A 20,679-nucleotide genomic window follows, 5' to 3' on the forward strand; every position below is an offset into this window, starting at 1 on the left:
CTGGCAGCAATTAGCTAGTAAGTTGCTGTAGTTCATTTCACAGTATGCTTACTGTAAACTTAATTGCAGTAACTTTAAAAATGCTGTAAACTTTTTACAGTAATAATCACATTTCATAACACAAGTAATTATTAGTACACATGGGTTACGTATTGATAAAACCAAACTAAACTTGACAAACTAAACATTTGACCTCTTTTAACATAGGCTACTATGTTGTACCTGGTTCCAGCCACTCCTTGTTTCTTGCCTCTCCTTCCAACGGTGGATGTGCGCAGCTGGTAAATGCAGGAGTGCTGTGTTCATGTATGTCCTCTACATGATTTATCATACTCTGCCATTTTGCCTGCATCTCATCTGGATCTCCTGTAGGAGTGGAAGCTGCGGTCCAGTACAGATGGTTGATAATGGCTGGCCTCCACAGCTTCAGATCCTCACAGTCCCTCTCTTTTGCAGCAGCATCCAGTGCTTTCTGTACGCCTGTTCCAGAGCAGAGCAAACTAATTATTAGGAAATGGAATTTAACTACAAAAAACAAGTCTATTATATAGAACTACCAACATCACAATACATACTTTTCCCAATATGCCAGACATCAAAGAAATGCCTCGTTCCTTCCTCTTACTTGGACAAGTTGAACATCCAAAACTTTGTTAATTCGATCCTCAATCAAGGAGTAGCTACCATATTTGGCACAGTGTCCAGGAGAATCTGATCTAAGAACGTCAAAAACATTTACATTTAGAGGTTAATGCAAAAACACACTGACCTGTTCTACATCAGTGACGTGAGCTGGACCATTCTACCTGCAGTCACCAGACAGGATCAATCCACCCCCAGTCTCCTTCAACTCCCTGATGATCCCCTTCTGCTCATTCCTCCAGGCCTGCACGATGGTAGGGATAGTGTAATAGCGCTGATGGCGGAAAAAAGTGCCGGGACTTATGCACTGCAGTCCAAACAGCTTCAGCATCCTGATGGTCTGAGTAGCCATGCAACCTGAGAAGTGGATGGCACCGCTGAGTAAAAGGTTGCAGGCAGGCATGTTTCGATGCACCTTCTCTTGGTTTTGCCAGTAACGCTCATAACCACAAGTTCCGCAGGCCTGAAAGATGAGAGAAGATTGAAGACTCAAGCAGCTTTAAGATGAGGCAGTGAAATACTGTACATGTATAGTTAAGACACAAATAATGAATATACATGCTGTACATTCACAGACTATAATTCAGCTCCTCACAGACAGTTGACAAATAAGACATTACCTGCTTGACTTTTATGAAGGTTCCTTCCGGGTGCATTATGTGTCCCTGGGTTTCCCCACAGCATGCAGGACAAACCGTGAACAAAGACAGCAACTGCCTCTGGCAAACAATGAACTTGTCAACAGCACTGAAAACAAGAAAAGGAAAAAACACATTAATTCTGACTATGACATTTTTTGATACACAATCAGAAAGAGTTTCCATTAATAAAAAGGTTTTTACTTTGGGTCACTGAGAGATTCCAGCTCTTCTGGTTCCTCCTCAGAGGACTCGCTCAACATCTCCTCCCCGGGACTCCATGACATATCACCAGAATGGTTGATGATATCAGAAAATGACCATTCATCATCACTTTGTTCAGGACTGGCCAGTGGAGTTGATCTGCGATGCTCAAACCTTTCGGTTTGAGTCCCCACATCCACCATCTGAGGCTTTACCTGAACAGCTTAGATGAAAGAGATTCATCTTAATAATTGTTCACCATTGTACATTCATTGGCAACAACACATGCACTATCTAATGCATCCCAGTACAAAATATATTTTTCTAACATTATGAAGTTCATCATTTTTAATGTTTACTGTCTGAAAAGTGTAAATTACAAAATGCTAACCATGGAGATCATGAAAAATTTTGACATGTAATCCTTATTTGTGATTGTATATGGCATGTATGGTGAATGCTAGATATAAGCTAACTACCTAATGAACGATGTAAACATCTTATGTTGCACTGTGATCCACGATGGACCACTACTGGCTCAGGGTCCGTTGTAGAGATGTCTCCATCTACATCATCTTCAGGATCTGAAGTGGCAGTTGCACCCGCCCCATCTTTGCTGGCAGCACTCTCTCCCGAAATCTGAAAACAAAATCATAACTTTAAACTTTAAAAAATGTAGTCCTTTCATGAAAATCCCCCATTCATGCATTATTTAAAAGACTGCTAATCTTTTCAAAATCTTTTCAAAGTAGTCCCTCGCATGTGCCCTGCTGATACCAGCTTCACAGAGAGAGAGCCCCGGTCGCGCGCACGCACTCTCTCTCTCTCCGGATGCCAGGCGAAAGTGTAAAGCATTACTTGGATGCGTTTTGGAGACGGTGAAGTCTTGTTTACAGAGTGCGCGCGCGCGACAGGGGCTCTCTCTCTCTCTGCTCGAAACATGCACACTGTCACAAGCCAAGCGCAGCAGTTCATCTATTACTCACCGATCAAATAAAGCTTTGGCGCGGGCGCTAAACCAAGTTCAATGCAGGAAAATTTATGCGTGAATTTAACCGAGTAGTAGGCTAACGTTACATGAACCTGCATGCACTCGCACAAATGCGACCACATAAAATTGTAACTCCCACATTCTCAGAAAATGGTCACAGTCTGGAACCCTGTCTTATTAGTTCAATAAAATAAGTGTCAGGAGGCTCATGTGCAGCCTCACGGGGTGTAACATGAGTAAGCTGACGGAAGCTAACGTTAGCAGCTAGGCGGGCTTTCGTGCCTTCATGGTGCTAACGTTAACTTCTCAAACTAAGTCATGCCAAGACTAATCCATTATAACATCAAGAAAAATACATTTGCAGAAATTACATGCAGAGCTACATTTCGATGCAACAATTTGTATAAAGTATTATAAGACTTACTGTGCACAGCTCCTGTTTTCGGCGCGCAGATTCTCTGCTAGTGCTAACAGACTCTTCACTCCCGCCAGATTTTGCTGGTGGACTTGCATGCACCGATGGGACAGCTCCATTTGCCAGCCTAACCCACTCTCTTCGTCGAAATCCCATGCGAAATTCCATAAGATCTCCCTGGTTGTAGTTGTCCGGTGTGAAGTGTTTTTCACATACCACCGTGTGTCTTGTCACCGAGGAGGCAGCGAAATGGCTTCTCTTTGCCTGGACGAAACGTATCCAAGCACGGAAATCTTTGTGTTTCTTGTTTGGAAATCGGTGGACCCGATGGCCAGACAAGTTGGAGTTGTTGCATCCAAAACAAACACAAGAATTCACCATTGTGACAACTCAAACGTACTATATAATAACGATAACGACAAGCTCTCTTTTCTGTTACCACCTCTCAGACTACGTAAACCCACACTGAGAACCAGGTCCAGGGCAGCAGCGCCCCCGCCTCTGTTTGCCTGTCCTTACGTCAACAGTCCATATTACACAACAGTCCATATAAACCCAAATAATCACTTTGAGAATTATTTTACTAGTTGGGTAGGTGGTTAAAGAATTACTACTTAAATATTTGTTCCCAGTGGCGTAGCAAGTCAGTCCCGGGCCATATATGCAAAATAAATTTTACGGCCCCCCCGCCCACAAGTACATCGAAGATATAGATATAGGCTAGACATTCATATATAGACGTTCACTGTAGTGTACCAAGAAAATACCATACTAAACAATACCATAAAAAAACACACTCTACCCAACAATTTTTCACGACCAGAACGGAACAAAAACAAATCTAAAACAACCAAGGCACTGCCAATGTCAATAATAAACTAGGCCTACTGATCTTGGCACGGCGGCCCAAAATGTAAAAACATAAAACTACTCACTCATTTTAGTTGCATTCACCGGGCCTTTCTTTCGGCAAATTCATCCACGATGTCAACAGTAACAGGGACCTTCGACATCGTTGTCATTTACACTAGGTTTGCACAAAAAAACGGTCTATTTTGGGTACTTTTTGTGTCGCGACTATAACTTCTCCACCCTCCTTTTTCTCTTTAATGCCCCACTTTTATGTTTGTATTTGTCCATCCTTTAATGTTCAATTAGCTAGCCGATAGTAACCTCTCACTCTGTGTTTTCTTTTTTTAATTTGGCGCGGCGATGTAGTGTGCGTCATATAAAAAATGACAGCGTAGTTCTTCTACGTCAGCTGCGGGGTGCAAAAAAAAAATGCACACCTTAAATGTCGGAGAAAGTAGACATTAGGGAGAAACAAGAAATTACTACAGATGACAAGCATACAAAAAATAATGAAATATATTTATTGTGGCCACAAATTTAAAATTAATTTCCTCGTTTTAATTAAAAGCTCCTCATGGGCGGGCCCCCTATTGGCCCGGGCCCATTTGCACGTGCATACCCTGCATGCCCTGACGCTACGCCACTGTTTGTTCCTATTCCTAGTCAAAAATATATCAACAACAAATAAGTGCTTACCTCTGGATAAATTTTAATGTATGATATTTATTTAAAAGGCTGTTTCGTGACTAACGTTTCTCTCTCTGGGTCAACGGTAGCGCCAACACAAATTTGAATGTTGCGATATGATTTTGTCAAAGTTTAATAGACAAACGGAAGACAACACATACATACAAATACACAATTACAAATTCAGTTTATTCAACAATGCTACACGTTACTCTTTAATCAAATCGAAGACGTTATAAAAATGTAAGTTAATGTTGCCAGATAAGACAAATCTTAATACAGTATAGCATAGGCCTATGCTCCCACATGTGAAGGACATTTGAAGGAATGGATTTGTTAGTTAGAAAGAAAGATAGATGGATTAATTAGAAAGAAAGAAAGATGGATTAGTTAAAAAGAAAGATAGATTAGTTAGAAAGAAAGATAGATTAGTTAAAAAAAGAAAGATAGATTAGTTAGAATGAAAGAAAGAAAGATATATTAGTTAGAAAGAAAGAAAGATGGATTGGTTAGAAATAAAGATGGATTAGTTAGAAAGAAAGAAAGATGGATTAGTTAAAAAGAATGAAAGAAAGATGGATTTGTTAGTTAGAAAGAAAGATAGATGGATTAGTTAGAAAGAAAGATAGATGGATTTGTTAGTTAGAAAGAAAGATAGATGGATTAGTTAGAAAGAGAGAGAGACAGTGAGAGAGAAAATACGGAAAATTAAACTTGTGAAACATTGTTAGCCTTGCCTGTTTAGAGGCAATAGGGTTTAAATAATTTTTGGCCAAGTCGTTTAGGAGTTATTGCCATTTTTCAGCGAATGTCCAGGGAATATCGAAAACAAAACTAACTTTACCCCGCTATATATTTTTGACTAGGAATAGGAACAAATATTTGAGTAGATATTCTTTAACCACCTACCCGACTAGTAAAATAATTCTCAAAGTGTTTATTTGGGTTTATATGGATTGTTGTGTAATTGTTAAACATCAAACTTTTATTTTTTATTATTAACTTTTCTACCATTTGCATGGTGAGTTAAATAAAAGTTTGATGTTTAACAATTATTTAAAAATATATTCAATTTTAAATATTTATTTAAGACTGTTTGTGAAGCTGTTTCGTGACTAACGTTTCTCTCTCTGGGTCAACGGTAGCGCCAACACAAATTTGAATGTTGTGATATGATTTTGTCAAAGTTTAAGAGACAGACGAATTGAAAGGTCTCGATGACCGAGATCACAGTCTTTGAAAATGAATCGTGCAGCTCTATTGTCTAATCTCTCTCTCAGCATATCTCAGTGCAAAGGCTTTTCAGTGCGTTCAGTCTCATGTCTCTTATACGCGTCCATTCTGGATATTACACCACTTTAACACTTTGGAATCTAAGTGCAAGATGACATAAAACTTTGTTCACACACAGTGAATCGATACAAATATACTTAACACTTCATATACTTATACACTTAAAATTGGGATCTGTGTATGTCTAGTGCTGGGATCTTACCGAGCATGATGAGCCTAGGAGTGCTTGGCAGGGAAATCTGGGCCTCAGCGTCTGCTTAGGTGGAAGTTTCCTGTAACACAAAATAAACAGAAAAAAAAACTTTTAAAAATCACAAGTACAATAAATGGTAAATAAATTATTTAGTAAGATCTCGAAAAATCTTAATACAATGCGAGTATATTATTATGCTTCCACGAGTCATGAATAAAACTTTCGAATCGGCCCGCTTAAATGTCTCTTCAGGCGGCAACGTTAGCATTAGCAAGCCTGAAAAAAAAACCGAGTGAGATTATTCAAACGGCTACCGCGCCAACACATACATCAAATACACAATTACAAATTCAGTTTATTCAACAATGCTACACGTTACCCTTTAATCAAATCGAAGATGTTATAAAAATGTAAGTTAATGTTGCCAGATAAGACAAATCTTAATACAGTATAGCATAGGCCTATGCTCCCACATGTGAAGGACATTTGAAGGAATGGCACATCAAATTAGGCTATCAACAATCTCGTTTCTGCAGTTTGACCTGCAAATAAGTTCAGAAAAATCATGATCCTATGAAAAATGTGTTAAGTCTTACCTCTAGCTGCGTTTTCTGTCGAGTGACAGACAGTTGACGTTAGCAGGCAAGAGAAAAATCCAAGTTTGGGGATCAAATTTCAGGCTAGCGCATGAGCGCACCAACAAATACATTCCATACACATATACACAATTCCAATTAAATTTTTATTCATTATGACGTTATCGAATGTTGCCAGATTAGAAAATCTATCGAAATTATGTGCAAATATATAGATATATTTATTTTTTATAAAATGCACACAAGCCATGAGTTTACTAGGAAGTGTGCCGCTCGTTTACTTGGTGCACTCTTAAAGTTGAACAAATAGGTAACTTTACAAGAGTAAACTGTGGAAATAAATCAGCAAAGTTACCTTTCTGAAGTTAAAATTCTGATAAAAGTGTGGAATCTCGTAGCTTTTCAGCTTACATGGCAAAGAAATTGCTGTATTGTGATTCACAGAAAAAATATTTTTACTGTAGAATTTACCCGCCATTGAAAATTGACCATGATGCTTTGCAGATCTACAGTAACATGCTGTATACAGGTTCTACAGTAAGGATTTGCTCATTTTACAGTAATAATGCTGTGAAAACTACAGAACTTTGTTACAGTGTAATTTATAACTATTCTTAATTTGGTAAGATGTGTCAATTAGGTAGAAATCATTTATGGTTTTATTTTGTGTGTGTATTTGTATGTATTGCCAATCCTTTCCCAATGTTCTAATGTTATTGTTATTCGAGGATTAATGAGTAGGGTCTGCCTGCAGAGCCGGAGGCTGCATTTTCAGGACCCCACTTCTAGGACCGCATTTCTAGGACCCTAGGTTTTTAGTGACAGCGCCACCTACCGAATTAGAGGACCAGTGAAGCAGCGACGATGGACGACAACCAGAGTGTGAGTATCAAATGCGAATCAATTTTTACAATTGCGATGCATTTAATTGGAAAGTTAACGTAGCAAACGTGATGGTGATTTGCTAAATAAATAGTCTTGAATGCATAGCCAAAGTATTTAGCCTCTAATGCTGTAAAATGAATTGTTAGCACGTTCATTTAACGGAACTGTTGCATGCTAAGCCTGTGTTGACTTATTGACAGCACAATAAAACTGTAGCATGTTCGTTCTGAAAGCTTGTTAATTACTCATTGTTTTTCCATTTTAATTCAGTTAAAATAATCTTAATGTTTTCACTGTCACGTGCTCACAGTCAGCCTGTTTAACGTTACCCACACAATACATGTTATGTGTAGCCGTCTCTTCATTTTGACATGGTTTTATAATGTTGGTTGAGACATATGACATTTTAATAGTCAGACATACCAGAGAGGCCATTATAATAATTGACTGTTAAAATACCACGTGTTAGATTGTGTAATTTACTGTGTACTGTATGCTATATGAAGTGCTTTCAAGGACACAGCTCAGGGTAGGCAAGTATGACAAAAGAAAAATAAATAAATTGGTTAAGTACTAGGCTTAGGCCTAATTTATGTCTATTTATTTAAAATGTTTTTCAAGAAACACATAACAATCCAAGAAGGGAGATCCTTTCCTGAACTAAAGAGATGTACTACATGCTGCAAGGAGTTTCACTGTCCGTTCTGCAGTTCTGCTTTGTTTCAACCAACAAAGTTGAGCAAAGTGAAATACCATTTGGAAACCCATTTTAAACGTGCAGTTCTCCATGAAGGTAACATTTGCAAACATTCTTCTGGGAAATGCAATATTAAGATTAATTTAATTTGAGCAATGAATCCAAACAACTGCATTTATGTTTTGTTTTTGTTAACCTGATTCAGATTTTTTGTTTCATAATTTACACTGATGACCATCATAATAATACTACAGTTTATTGTTCTTATATTGTAGGGTATACCATTCACAGATGTGGATTAGATTGCCGCCCAAAGTTGCATTATCACTGCATCCACTGTAATTCCATGCTTCTACGCAAACCGGACTTCATTAAGCATCTGTCTTTTTGCAAGGGTAAGCACCCTGCCACCACCACCACCATCTCAGCTCCAAGCATCTCAGCTCCAAGCACTTCTACCATCTCAGCTCCAACCATCTCAGCTCCAAGCACTTCTACCATCTCAGCTCCAAGCATCTCAGCTCCAACCATCTCAGCTCCAAGCACTTCTACCATCTCAGCTCCAACCATCTCAGCTCCAAGCACTTCTACCATCTCAGCTCCAACCATCTCAGCTCCAACCATCTCAGCTCCAAGCATCTCAGCTCCAAGCACTTCTACCATCTCAGCTCCAACCATCTCAGCTCCAACCATCTCAGCTCCAAGCATCTCAGCTCCAAGCACTTCTACCATCTCAGCTCCAACCATCTCAGCTCCAACCATCTCAGCTCCAACCATCTCAGCTCCAACCATCTCAGCTCCAACCATCTCCTCAGCTCCAAGCACTTCTACCATCTCAGCTCCAACAACCTTCAATGTGCCAGCCACCCAGAGTACGCAAATACAAAGGGTCCGTGTGAAGCAAGTACTGCGTAAAAATTGTCCCATATGCCAACTTAGCATAAACAGAAACAATTTAAAAAGGCACATTGAAAGGAAACACACAGGAAAACATAAGGACATTACAGCATGTTCACACCTTCCAAGTGAATGCATAGATCCAGAGAATGGAGTTTATACTGTTCACAAATCTTTTCACGGGGCCACTACACCTCTGCACGTTCAAAATAAAGTCTGGGGGGAAAATCAACGTGTTTTCTGTGAATCTGCTGAGTGCCAGGTGAACATGGAGTTGGCATGGAGAAGTGGGTTAAAAGCACATCAATGTGTACACTTTAAATCCTTAACTTACTGCACATCCTATGTCTCCTCTCCTGTACTTAGTGAGGAAACACTTAATGAGATGGTGAACTGCCGGTGGTTTGGCGAAGATAAAAAGAAGGTCTGCCTTGATCTGCAAAACCTTGCAAATGCAAACCATATACCTCTGTCTGTATACTCCCAAATTGGAATCCCTCAGTCCAAAAAATACATATCCGTTTATGAGCCGACTGTTTCATATTACAGTCGTTTAGGAAGAGTCATGGTGTCATATGACACAAAAAAGAATTCGTGGCACTGTCCTTGTGCAAGGACGAAGAGATCATGCCAACACAAGTACATTGCAAAATGGCACTTATTTCAGACGCACCGTGAGCTGTTCAGGAAAGTCTGGTGCACTGAGGAGGTGGAATTTCAAACACCAACAGAGGATGGAGGCCGTCATGATGAGGTTGAGCTGGGTAACATTCCATATCCTCCAAAAGATGACCAAAAGTTCAAAGCCATGGTTGAGTATATTTTGAAGTTCAAAAAATTACCTGCTGCTCTGCCAGAACATTTACGGCATCCATTATTGGAAAAAGAATATCCAAGGCACCTCATTCCACTGGAGATGATGTGCCAGCAGTGCCCTGGCAATGTACCTCTGAGTGACCCATTCCTCATTACAAATAAGGCCAAAATACTCACCAACTCGCGTATTGTTGAAGGTAGGTCAATGAAACTATATCTTATGACAATCCACTATGGTAGATTTGCTGTGCTTTCATTAATCATTGAATGTGTTGTAAACCGTACTGAAAATATTGTTGAATCTTCTGATTTCTAGACATCTCTACATACTGTAAATCTTGCCATCAATGCGGAAACTTCTACCGTTACCAAGAGTGGCAAGATGGCCTACACAATTTTAATGACCGGATAATGCTTGATCTCTCTTTATGCTTAACCATAAGGAACATGCTGCAGGTATTTTTTATTTTATATTTAATTTAAGTATAACCTGTGAATTAATCTTTTTTTTAAAGGGTAAATATATGAAATTTAAACAGAACATTTTCTGTATTTTAACTATAATGTTTCTCCCTTAGGTGCATACTGCAGTGAGCAGAGTGGTAGAATATTTAGAATTGACTTCAGGGGTAAAGTTTCCCTCAGCTAATACAGTTCTACATGGGTATCTTCATTTTGAAGCACTCACTGATCATGACTATCAGTATTCCTGTGTAAATTGTGGTGATCATCCACCAGTGGTCATCATGGACCTCCATAAAAAGGGAGCCTTCAATTTGTCAGGTACATTTTTTCATGGAATGGACTGATTTAGATGTCAATTACAGACCTACGGTCACAAGTTCTGTCATTACCAATTGAGCTCAATGGGACTTACGACCATAGTTCTCTAACAATGCTTTCAGGAAACACACACAACAGGTTACTCTCTGAATTTATTTGTGTATTGTTTTTTCACATAATTTCTTTAGTAAGTGACCTTGCACAACCTCCAGAGGACTTTAATGGAGAGGTTGACATGGAGCATTTTTGGGAAGCACTTTCAATGGAAAGGATCAGTCGAGGATTTGTAACAAGTAATGCAAGCCAATATTAATTTGTCAACATGTAAAACCTTTTTTCAATGACTGAAGAATTGTGTGACAAACTAATTCACAAACTAAAACATTTTGTTTATATTTATCAAGGTGTCAAGATCAAGATGTTTTACTATATTTTTTGTGTTTTGATATTCCGAAAGGTGACCAGCACAATCCATTTAAAGTTCCTCCAACTTTCCACTTTTGGGCGCCGTGGATAGGCAGAAATACACGCCGGTCAAACAGTGTTCTCAATACGGAATTTGAAAAAGTCCGTCCAGCAAAACCAGCTGAGGTCTGTGAAATTACAGTCTCTGAAGACCGCCTGACAGAGGAGCTGTACAAGCAGAAGGTAAAAATACAGTTAATTATATGTCCTTTTATACCTGAAAATATGCAGATCCTCACATATTTTATTTTATTTGACAGGTTCAAGTGGTTAGGAAATTATGCAGAGAGTGTGGGTTGGATTCCTCTGGATCGCGAACTGACCTCCTCCTGAGACTGTCCAATGAATTGAAGTCAAGGCACACATATGACAAAGTCTTTCAAAAGATTTGGGCTGCATCAGGTAAGCAAAATGTCACAGTGTACTGTATGTGTAAGATACTATTTTTGTTAAGGTTTTTCACTGGGTGGAATAACTTCAAATTGTGTTACTCTTTGAATATCTGAAAAGTGATTTTACATACACCTATCAGTGAGGAAGAAAAACGTTTTAGTTGGATAAACAAAGGTTGTCTTTTTACAGTATGTTAATTTGTGCCTATTTTCATTTTTAGGCGGTTGGGCTGTGATTATGTGCCCGTGTGGCATTGTATACAGTATAAAGTGCAACATTAGAGCTGAAAGCCCACGTGACTTCACAGACATGCTCCTTTCTTGGAAATACATGCCAAATATTGTAATATATGACTTCGCACGTGGACTAGCAACACACATGAATCTGAGAGAACCACAAAGGTTGCCCTTCAAACCATTTGAAGGACGATTAAAGGCTCCAACTGCAGAAAACATAGCACTTGCCAAAGATGGGAAACTAAAGGTGCCACTTCCTTGGTTGAATTGCAAGAAAGTGGTCCCAGACTGTGATGGCCATCCCATAACTGGTTCAGCAGAGCATTATGCTCTGTATGATCGCTTCCATGAAGATAACACAAAGGATGCCCGTGATGCTTTGCGGAAGCTTGGCCTGGTCCCACAACTTGCTGGAATAGTCAACAGCCAAGTAGCAGAACAGCTGTTTGCAAAAATGAAAAAAAACAATTACTTCTTAAACATGGCTTTACCGTCAACTCATCTGTTTCTCATGAGGAATATCATTCACCACTACAATTGTCACAAAAACAAACAACGATTGGGCGACATAAAAAAGGCTTTGGATACGAAGATAGCTATGAATATCCACAGCCAGGCAGTGTTGGGTAACTTTTCAAATTTGATATGCAAAAAATCTATCACAAATACAGCATATCTGACCATTATGGGGTTATTTTGTATAGTTGAAACATGTATATTTATATTTTTTAATATTCCAGTATTTATTAAGACTCCTTCCACTGCTTAACCTGGTACATTGGACATTCTTAGACTTGCACTATCACATGACTATTAATGAATTAATATATTGCGATTTTCTACTTTTGATTCAGCAGAAGCCGTGCCCCCAACAGCGGCCCTCGGCACGCCCCAGACAGCGGCCCTCGGCACGCCCCAGACAGCGGCCCTCGGCACGCCCCAGACAGCGGCCCTCGGCACGACCCCGACAGCGGCCCTCGGCACGCCCCAGACAGCGGCCCTCGGCACGCCCCAGACAGCGGCCCTCGGCACGCCCCAGACAGCGGCCCTCGGCACGCCCCAGACAGCGGCCCTCGGCACGCCCCAGACAGCGGCCCTCGGCACGCCCCAGACAGCGGCCCTCGGCACGACCCCGACAGCGGCCCTCGGCACGACCCCGACAGCGGCCCTCGGCACGCCCCAGACAGCGGCCCTCGGCACGCCCCAGACAGCGGCCCTCGGCACGACCCCGACAGCGTCCCTCGGCACGACCCCGACAGCGGCCCTCGGCACGCCCCAGACAGCGGCCCTCGGCACGCCCCAGACAGCGGCCCTCGGCACGACCCCGACAGCGGCCCTCGGCACGACCCCGACAGCGGCCCTCGGCACGACCCCGACAGCGGCCCTCGGCACGCCCCAGACAGCGGCCCTCGGCACGACCCCGACAGCGTCCCTCGACACGACCCCGACAGCGGCCCTCGGCACGCCCCCGACAGCGGCCCTCGGCACGCCCCAGACAGCGGCCCTCGGCACGCCCCAGACAGCGGCCCTCGGCACGCCCCAGACAGCGGCCCTCGGCACGTCCCCGACAGCGGCCCTCGGCACGCCCCAGACAGCGGCCCTCGGCACGCCCCAGACAGCGGCCCTCGGCACGCCCCAGACAGCGGCCCTCGGCACGCCCCCGACAGCGGCCCTCGGCACGCCCCCGACAGCGGCCCTCGGCACGCCCCCGACAGCGGCCCTCGGCACGCCCCCGACAGCGGCCCTCGGCACGCCCCAGACAGCGGCCCTCGGCACGACCCCGGCAGCGGCTATTGACTACTCTTTGACATTTATGCCCTTTGTAAAAGAATGGAATCCTATACAGGACAAATTGGTAAGTTAATTAGTTAAAATAGTTATTGTTTTTCATGTCACACACTTATAATAATAATATCTATTATTTGCAGCTCAATTATGTGCTGGACACAGGACGGCCTGCAGCGGAAATTATTGTGAAAGAAGGGCCCTTATGTATTATACGTGAAGAATTCTGGAGCCTGGGGTTGCTAAGAGACCTGGATTCTCATGTGAGTACCGGGAAGTTAATAAACACAAGGAAGGAACAGCATTTTTATTCGCTTGTTCACTGATGAGTTTTGATTGTTTCTTGCAGATTGGGAATGCCTGCTTTAAATTAATTCATGAAGCAGCTCAGCAACATGTATGTAACTTTTATTTGAGACTAAAGCTTAAATCTGTGCTGTTAATGTATTCTGTTGTATTGTAAGTTGCTGTTTTGGGTTGCTGTTCCCTCATAGGGCAAAGACATTTATATAGAGGACATGTTCGTTGTTCCTACATGGAAGGATACACAAAGCAACATCACTGCCAACTTTCCAGTGAGAGAATATAAAATATGTATGGTGTCACAAAAATGTAGTACTGCATAATGACAATTTTTTTCATTAATGTTAGGAGGATGTCGACATGAAAGACTTCTTAGTCTTTCCAGGTTGGACCGAGGCAAACGGGCCAGGACACTTCGTTCTCTGTGTAAGGGAATGTTACTGTTACTAGATACTATATAGTACATGTAGTGGTAATTAATTTGGTTTGCTCATGTGTATTCCAAAAAAGTGAACTGCAGCTCTATTCTTTGTCCTAATGACTTTTAAACTCATGTGCATATCTTTAACCATTATCACATTATAGATCATGAAGCCACTCCTGAGAGAGATCCTCTTTTTAGACTCACAGTACACACTGCATGAGTCTGGGTTTGGTGATGCTGAGTACAGAGCCATTTTTAGGTCCACATTTGAGGCATACTGTTTGCCATGTTCATATAGCAATTTACATTTCATCTACGTTCTTATAGCCTGTACTGATGTGTTTCGGCTACGTTCCTATAGCCTGTACTGATATGTTTCGGCTACGTTCCTATAGCCTGTACTGATATGTTTCGGCTACGTTCCTATAGCCTGTACTGATATGTTTCGGCTACGTTCCTATAGCCTGTACTGATATGTTTCGGCTACGTTCCTATAGCCTGTACTGATATGTTTCGGCTGTACTGATATGTTTCGGCTACGTTCCTATAGCCTGTACTGATGTGTTTCGGCTACGTTCCTATAGCCTGTACTGATGTGTTTCGGCTACGTTCCTATAGCCTGTACTGATATGTTTCGGGCTACGTTCCTATAGCCTGTACTGATATGTTTCGGCTACGTTCCTATAGCCTGTACTGATGTGTTTCGGCTACGTTCCTATAGCCTGTACTGATGTGTTTCGGCTACGTTCCTATAGCCTGTACTGATATGTTTCAGCTACGTTCCTATAGCCTGTACTGATATGTTTCAGCTACGTTCCTATAGCCTGTACTGATATGTTTCGGGCTACGTTCCAATAGCCTGTACTGATGTGTTTCAGCTACGTTCCTATAGCCTGTACTGATGTGTTTCGGGCTACGTTCCAATAGCCTGTACTGATATGTTTCGGGCTACGTTCCTATAGCCTGTACTGATGTGTTTCGGCTACGTTCCTATAGCCTGTACTGATATGTTTCGGCTACGTTCCTATAGCCTGTACTGATATGTTTCGGCTACGTTCCTATAGCCTGTACTGATATGTTTCGGCTACGTTCCTATAGCCTGTACTGATATGTTTCGGCTACGTTCCTATAGCCTGTACTGATATGTTTCGGCTGTACTGATATGTTTCGGCTACGTTCCTATAGCCTGTACTGATGTGTTTCGGCTACGTTCCTATAGCCTGTACTGATGTGTTTCGGCTACGTTCCTATAGCCTGTACTGATATGTTTCGGGCTACGTTCCTATAGCCTGTACTGATATGTTTCGGCTACGTTCCTATAGCCTGTACTGATGTGTTTCGGCTACGTTCCTATAGCCTGTACTGATGTGTTTCGGCTACGTTCCTATAGCCTGTACTGATGTGTTTCGGCTACGTTCCTATAGCCTGTACTGATATGTTTCGGCTACGTTCCTATAGCCTGTACTGATGTGTTTCGGCTACGTTCCTATAGCCTGTACTGATATGTTTCGGGCTACGTTCCAATAGCCTGTACTGATATGTTTCGGCTACGTTCCTATAGCCTGTACTGATATGTTTCAGCTACGTTCCTATAGCCTGTACTGATATGTTTCAGCTACGTTCCTATAGCCTGTACTGATATGTTTCGGGCTACGTTCCAATAGCCTGTACTGATGTGTTTCAGCTACGTTCCTATAGCCTGTACTGATGTGTTTCGGGCTACGTTCCAATAGCCTGTACTGATATGTTTCGGGCTACGTTCCAATAGCCTGTACTGATATGTTTCGGCTACGTTCCTATAGCCTGTACTGATATGTTTCGGGCTACGTTCCAATAGCCTGTACTGATATGTTTCGGGCTACGTTCCAATAGCCTGTACTGATATGTTTCGGCTACGTTCCTATAGCCTGTACTGATATGTTTCAGCTACGTTCCTATAGCCTGTACTGATATGTTTCAGCTACGTTCCTATAGCCTGTACTGATATGTTTCGGGCTACGTTCCAATAGCCTGTACTGATATGTTTCGGCTACGTTCCTATAGCCTGTACTGATATGTTTCAGCTACGTTCCTATAGCCTGTACTGATATGTTTCAGCTACGTTCCTATAGCCTGTACTGATGTGTTTCGGCTACGTTCCTATAGCCTGTACTGATATGTTTCGGCTACGTTCCAATAGCCTGTACTGATATGTTTCAGCTACGTTCCTATAGCCTGTACTGATATGTTTCAGCTACGTTCCTATAGCCTGTACTGATATGTTTCGGGCTACGTTCCAATAGCCTGTACTGATATGTTTCGGCTACGTTCCTATAGCCTGTACTGATATGTTTCAGCTACGTTCCTATAGCCTGTACTGATATGTTTCAGCTACGTTCCTATAGCCTGTACTGATATGTTTCGGCTACGTTCCTATAGCCTGTACTGATATGTTTCGGCTACGTTCCTATAGCCTGTACTGATATGTTTCGGCTACGTTCCTATAGCCTGTACTGATATGTTTCGGCTACGTTCCTATAGCCTGTACTGATATGTTTCGGCTACGTTCCTATAGCCTGTACTGATATGTTTCGGCTACGTTCCTATAGCCTGTACTGATATGTTTCGGCTACGTTCCTATAGCCTGTACTGATATGTTTCAGCTACGTTCCTATAGCCTGTACTGATATGTTTCGGCTACGTTCCTATAGCCTGTACTGATATGTTTCGGCTACGTTCCTATAGCCTGTACTGATATGTTTCGGCTACGTTCCTATAGCCTGTACTGATATGTTTCGGCTACGTTCCTATAGCCTGTACTGATATGTTTCAGCTACGTTCCTATAGCCTGTACTGATGTGTTTCGGCTACGTTCTTATAGCCTGTACTGATGTGTTTCGGCTACGTTCCTATAGCCTGTACTGATGTGTTTCGGCTACGTTCCTATAGCCTGTACTGATGTGTTTCGGCTACGTTCCTATAGCCTGTACTGATATGTTTCAGCTACGTTCCTATAGCCTGTACTGATGTGTTTCGGCTACGTTCTTATAGCCTGTACTGATGTGTTTCGGCTACGTTCCTATAGCCTGTACTGATATGTTTCGGCTACGTTCCTATAGCCTGTACTGATGTGTTTCGGCTACGTTCCTATAGCCTGTACTGATATGTTTCGGCTACGTTCCTATAGCCTGTACTGATATGTTTCGGCTACGTTCCTATAGCCTGTACTGATATGTTTCGGCTACGTTCCTATAGCCTGTACTGATATGTTTCGGCTACGTTCCTATAGCCTGCACTGATATGTTTCGGCTACGTTCCTATAGCCTGCACTGATATGTTTCGGCTACGTTCCTATAGCCTGTACTGATATGTTTCGGCTACGTTCCTATAGCCTGTACTGATATGTTTCGGCTATGTTCCTATAGCCTAATGTCTCAGTGGTTGTCACATCTATCTGTTTAAAATTTTTGTATTTTTTTATTGTATAGAGATCTGGCTCAGAAAATTGATCCTGGGAACTGGACCGAGAAGACTGGGCACGATATTGTGGTGAATAATATATTGCATAATTAGATATTCCAATGAAATATGATTGCCCGTAATCTGTATTTCATATACAAGACATGTGACAGAGAAGACAGCAGCTTGGGTTTATCAGTCATGTTTCATATATCACTAATCATACCTCATTTTTTTGTTGATTATAGGGCTTGCCACGTCAGATCTGTGGAAATGACTGTGGGATTTTTATTCTTATGGTAAAGTGTAATTTGTGTGTGCGTGTGTGAAAAACCATTTGCATGTTTCTGTCAACATAGTAAATAAAATGTTTTCCTCCTTCTCTGTTTCAGTATACACTTTCCATTGTGACAAGCACAGGGTTTCCATTCCAAGAGGTGAGTTGATTCAAATAATTATTATAAGGATGAAATTGATTCTTTAAATGTTTCTTATATACTTGTTTATCTTGAAGTAAAGAGACACATTAAAAACTAAAGACTCTCCTTATCATTGTTACATTTCTTTCAGATGGACATGCCTTTGATTCGGAAGTGGTGGTGTCTTCTTCTAATGGAGCGTTTTAAAATTGATGGGTATGACAGCCCTAAACAATATGTGTATATTCACCTGTTGACTACATTAACTTAATGTTATAAGTAGACCCCAATCATTTTTATGCAATACTTTAGATTCATTTTGTTGTTAATTTTTGAAAGGTATGGTCAGAGGTTTGCCTTTTGGACTGATGAGGCCAGAAGCTTGTTACAGGGAACCCTTCAACCAGTATTCAGAGTGCCAAGGAAGCGTGCCATCACTGAGGAAATTCCAGCCCACATGCAGGCTGTCTTTGACCGCACCGCAGAGGAAAAGAGACTGGTAGACTTCATCGTACAGTCATCGGGAGCTGAACAGCATTTGGTGGTACTTAGACATATTCATCATTACAGACTCACAGTAAATAAATCAACCAGGGCTTTGTTAAAAATATTGTCAACTATGCGGCCCATTTATTGGCAATGACAGGCCAATAAAAATCCTGTCTGTGACTGGTCGCCTACCTGCCTCTCTAAATACATACCTGTCTACCTGCACACAATCTGCCCATGCACTCACTGATTGTCAGCGGAGCACTCCAGCAGTAATTAGGCAGTGTATGTCGATTTGTTTTGGAAGTTTGGCTTTAAAACAAGCCCTAAATGCCCTAAATATTTTCAGTTGATTGCTATTAAAATCTACCTTTGTCTTGTTCGTTTATCCAATTCTGGATATTCTAGCTTTAAAGTCAGTTGTGCCATCACTATCACACAAAACACTTCAAAATCCTATTACCACAAAATAATTGTGGAAAAATAATTTGCCTGTAGGACGTACTCAACGGGAAGACATCAAAGTGGTACCCTCCGAAGTCCTTTCGCCAGGTGCCTGTCTACCTTGAGAGTGAAGAGCAACAGGACAACCTTTTTGCTTTTCTGAAGTCTGTACTGTATAAAACACCAACGCAACTGAGCTTCACGGATGAAGTGCAGTTAATCTGTGGTGTTCTTTTTCCAGAGGTATGCATAACAATATAATATATTGTGCATTTTTCTGCCCTTTCAAACCCTACTGTGTATAACACCTTATGCTACTTATGTACAGACCTTTGTATATTTCAATTAACAATTTTCTTTTGATAGGCCATCATATATGGCCTGGCTGGGCTTCAGAATGTGTCTCTGCAGGATGCTGAGCAGGCCTTCCTCTCTGGTCCTGATTATCATCACAGGTAAGAGTAGAAAATGGAATTGTTTTTTTATACAATGTCCAATGTATTCTTTTTTAAGCATTAACAGTATTTCTGTTAACCTAACAGTGATTATGTTCTCCATTTACTATTTCAGTGAAGTTGAAGAATTTAATAGGCTGATAGAAAAACAATTGCGAAAAGAGGGGAAAGGATCCAGGTGGTAGGTAGTGCTGCTGCATACATCACAATGTGTGCTTTAAATATTATATACATATGTAAATGTGTGTGTGTGTGCATATATATATATATATATATATATATATATAATATATGTGTGTGTGTGTGTGTGTGTGTGTGTGTGTGTGTGTGTGGTCAGAAAAAAAGTTGTGTCAATGATATTTCTATTCAGATTTCTTGCATCTCTCTATTATTTTTTTTTCTCAGTTGAGATGGGCTTTATTGACATGAGTGTTTCTAGAACCTTTGTTCCCACAACATCAAAAACTTTTCTTTTTTTTTTCAAATCTTTGAACAGTATGCAATAATAGTATTATGAACATTAATTGATATGTGTGCACTGTTTGGTAACTAAGAAAAAATAAAAAAATTAGAGAGTAGAACATGTTCAACTAAATGTTCCTTATTTAATTTACTTCTCTTTCTCTCTCTCTCTTAGGAGTCAGTGATGATGTTGTCCATTAAGTGCTGTTTGTGGTCCACATCATGAACAAATTTGTTTTTGTGTGTTCAAGTTCAGTTATTATTTTGTAAAATATTTTGTGTGTGCAAGTTCAGTTGATATATATTATTTTGTAAAATATTTTGTGTGTTCAAGTTGAGGTGTGATATATTATTTTGTAAAATATACACAATCTACCCCCAGAGTCATCCTTGTCTTCCCTCTATACTTGAAAATGTGGTCGATCTAGTGACTGAAAAGACTATAACTTGATTCCTTGTTTATTTTACTTGAGTTATTATATTATGCTACTTAGACCCAATAATTTCTCAACATTCCTAGGAACCAGGTTTAATTGCAATAAATAAAGTAGTATTTGGGTGTAATAAAGCTGTAAAACTCTAATGTACTTAAAACTGGGTGGGTGGAAATACTGCCTGGCACAACTAGGGTCCTGGAAATGCGTTCCTGAGACTGCGGTTCTCCGAGTCGGTAGGTGGCGCTGTCACAAAAAAAAAACTAGGGTTCTCCGAGTCGGTAGGTGGCGCTGTTACAAAAAAACTATGGTTCACCGAGTCGGTAGGTGGCGCTGTCACTAA

The 20,679-nt window shown here is 41.1% G+C and overlaps 1 protein-coding gene across 1 annotated transcript; it reads left to right on the forward strand.

The window, feature by feature from the left end:
- Window positions 1-17,545: 17,545 nt before the first annotated feature.
- LOC311282773 (PWWP domain-containing DNA repair factor 3A-like) lies at window positions 17,546-20,087 on the forward strand (the record flags this gene model as incomplete). The annotated part of the gene is made up of 9 exons (XM_084396781.1): window positions 17,546-17,723; window positions 17,882-17,932; window positions 18,026-18,070; window positions 18,204-18,268; window positions 18,392-18,596; window positions 19,040-19,228; window positions 19,352-19,440; window positions 19,556-19,621; window positions 20,078-20,087. Exons 2-9 carry the CDS (start codon window positions 17,930-17,932, stop codon window positions 20,085-20,087), a joined length of 672 nt encoding a protein of 223 aa, XP_084252907.1. The 5' UTR covers window positions 17,546-17,723; window positions 17,882-17,929.
- Between the last annotated feature and the right edge of the window lie 592 nt (window positions 20,088-20,679).

The sequence above is a fragment of the Rutilus rutilus genome, assembly GCF_951802725.1.
Source record: "Rutilus rutilus genome assembly, chromosome: 23".
Classification (NCBI taxonomy): domain Eukaryota; kingdom Metazoa; phylum Chordata; class Actinopteri; order Cypriniformes; family Leuciscidae; genus Rutilus; species Rutilus rutilus.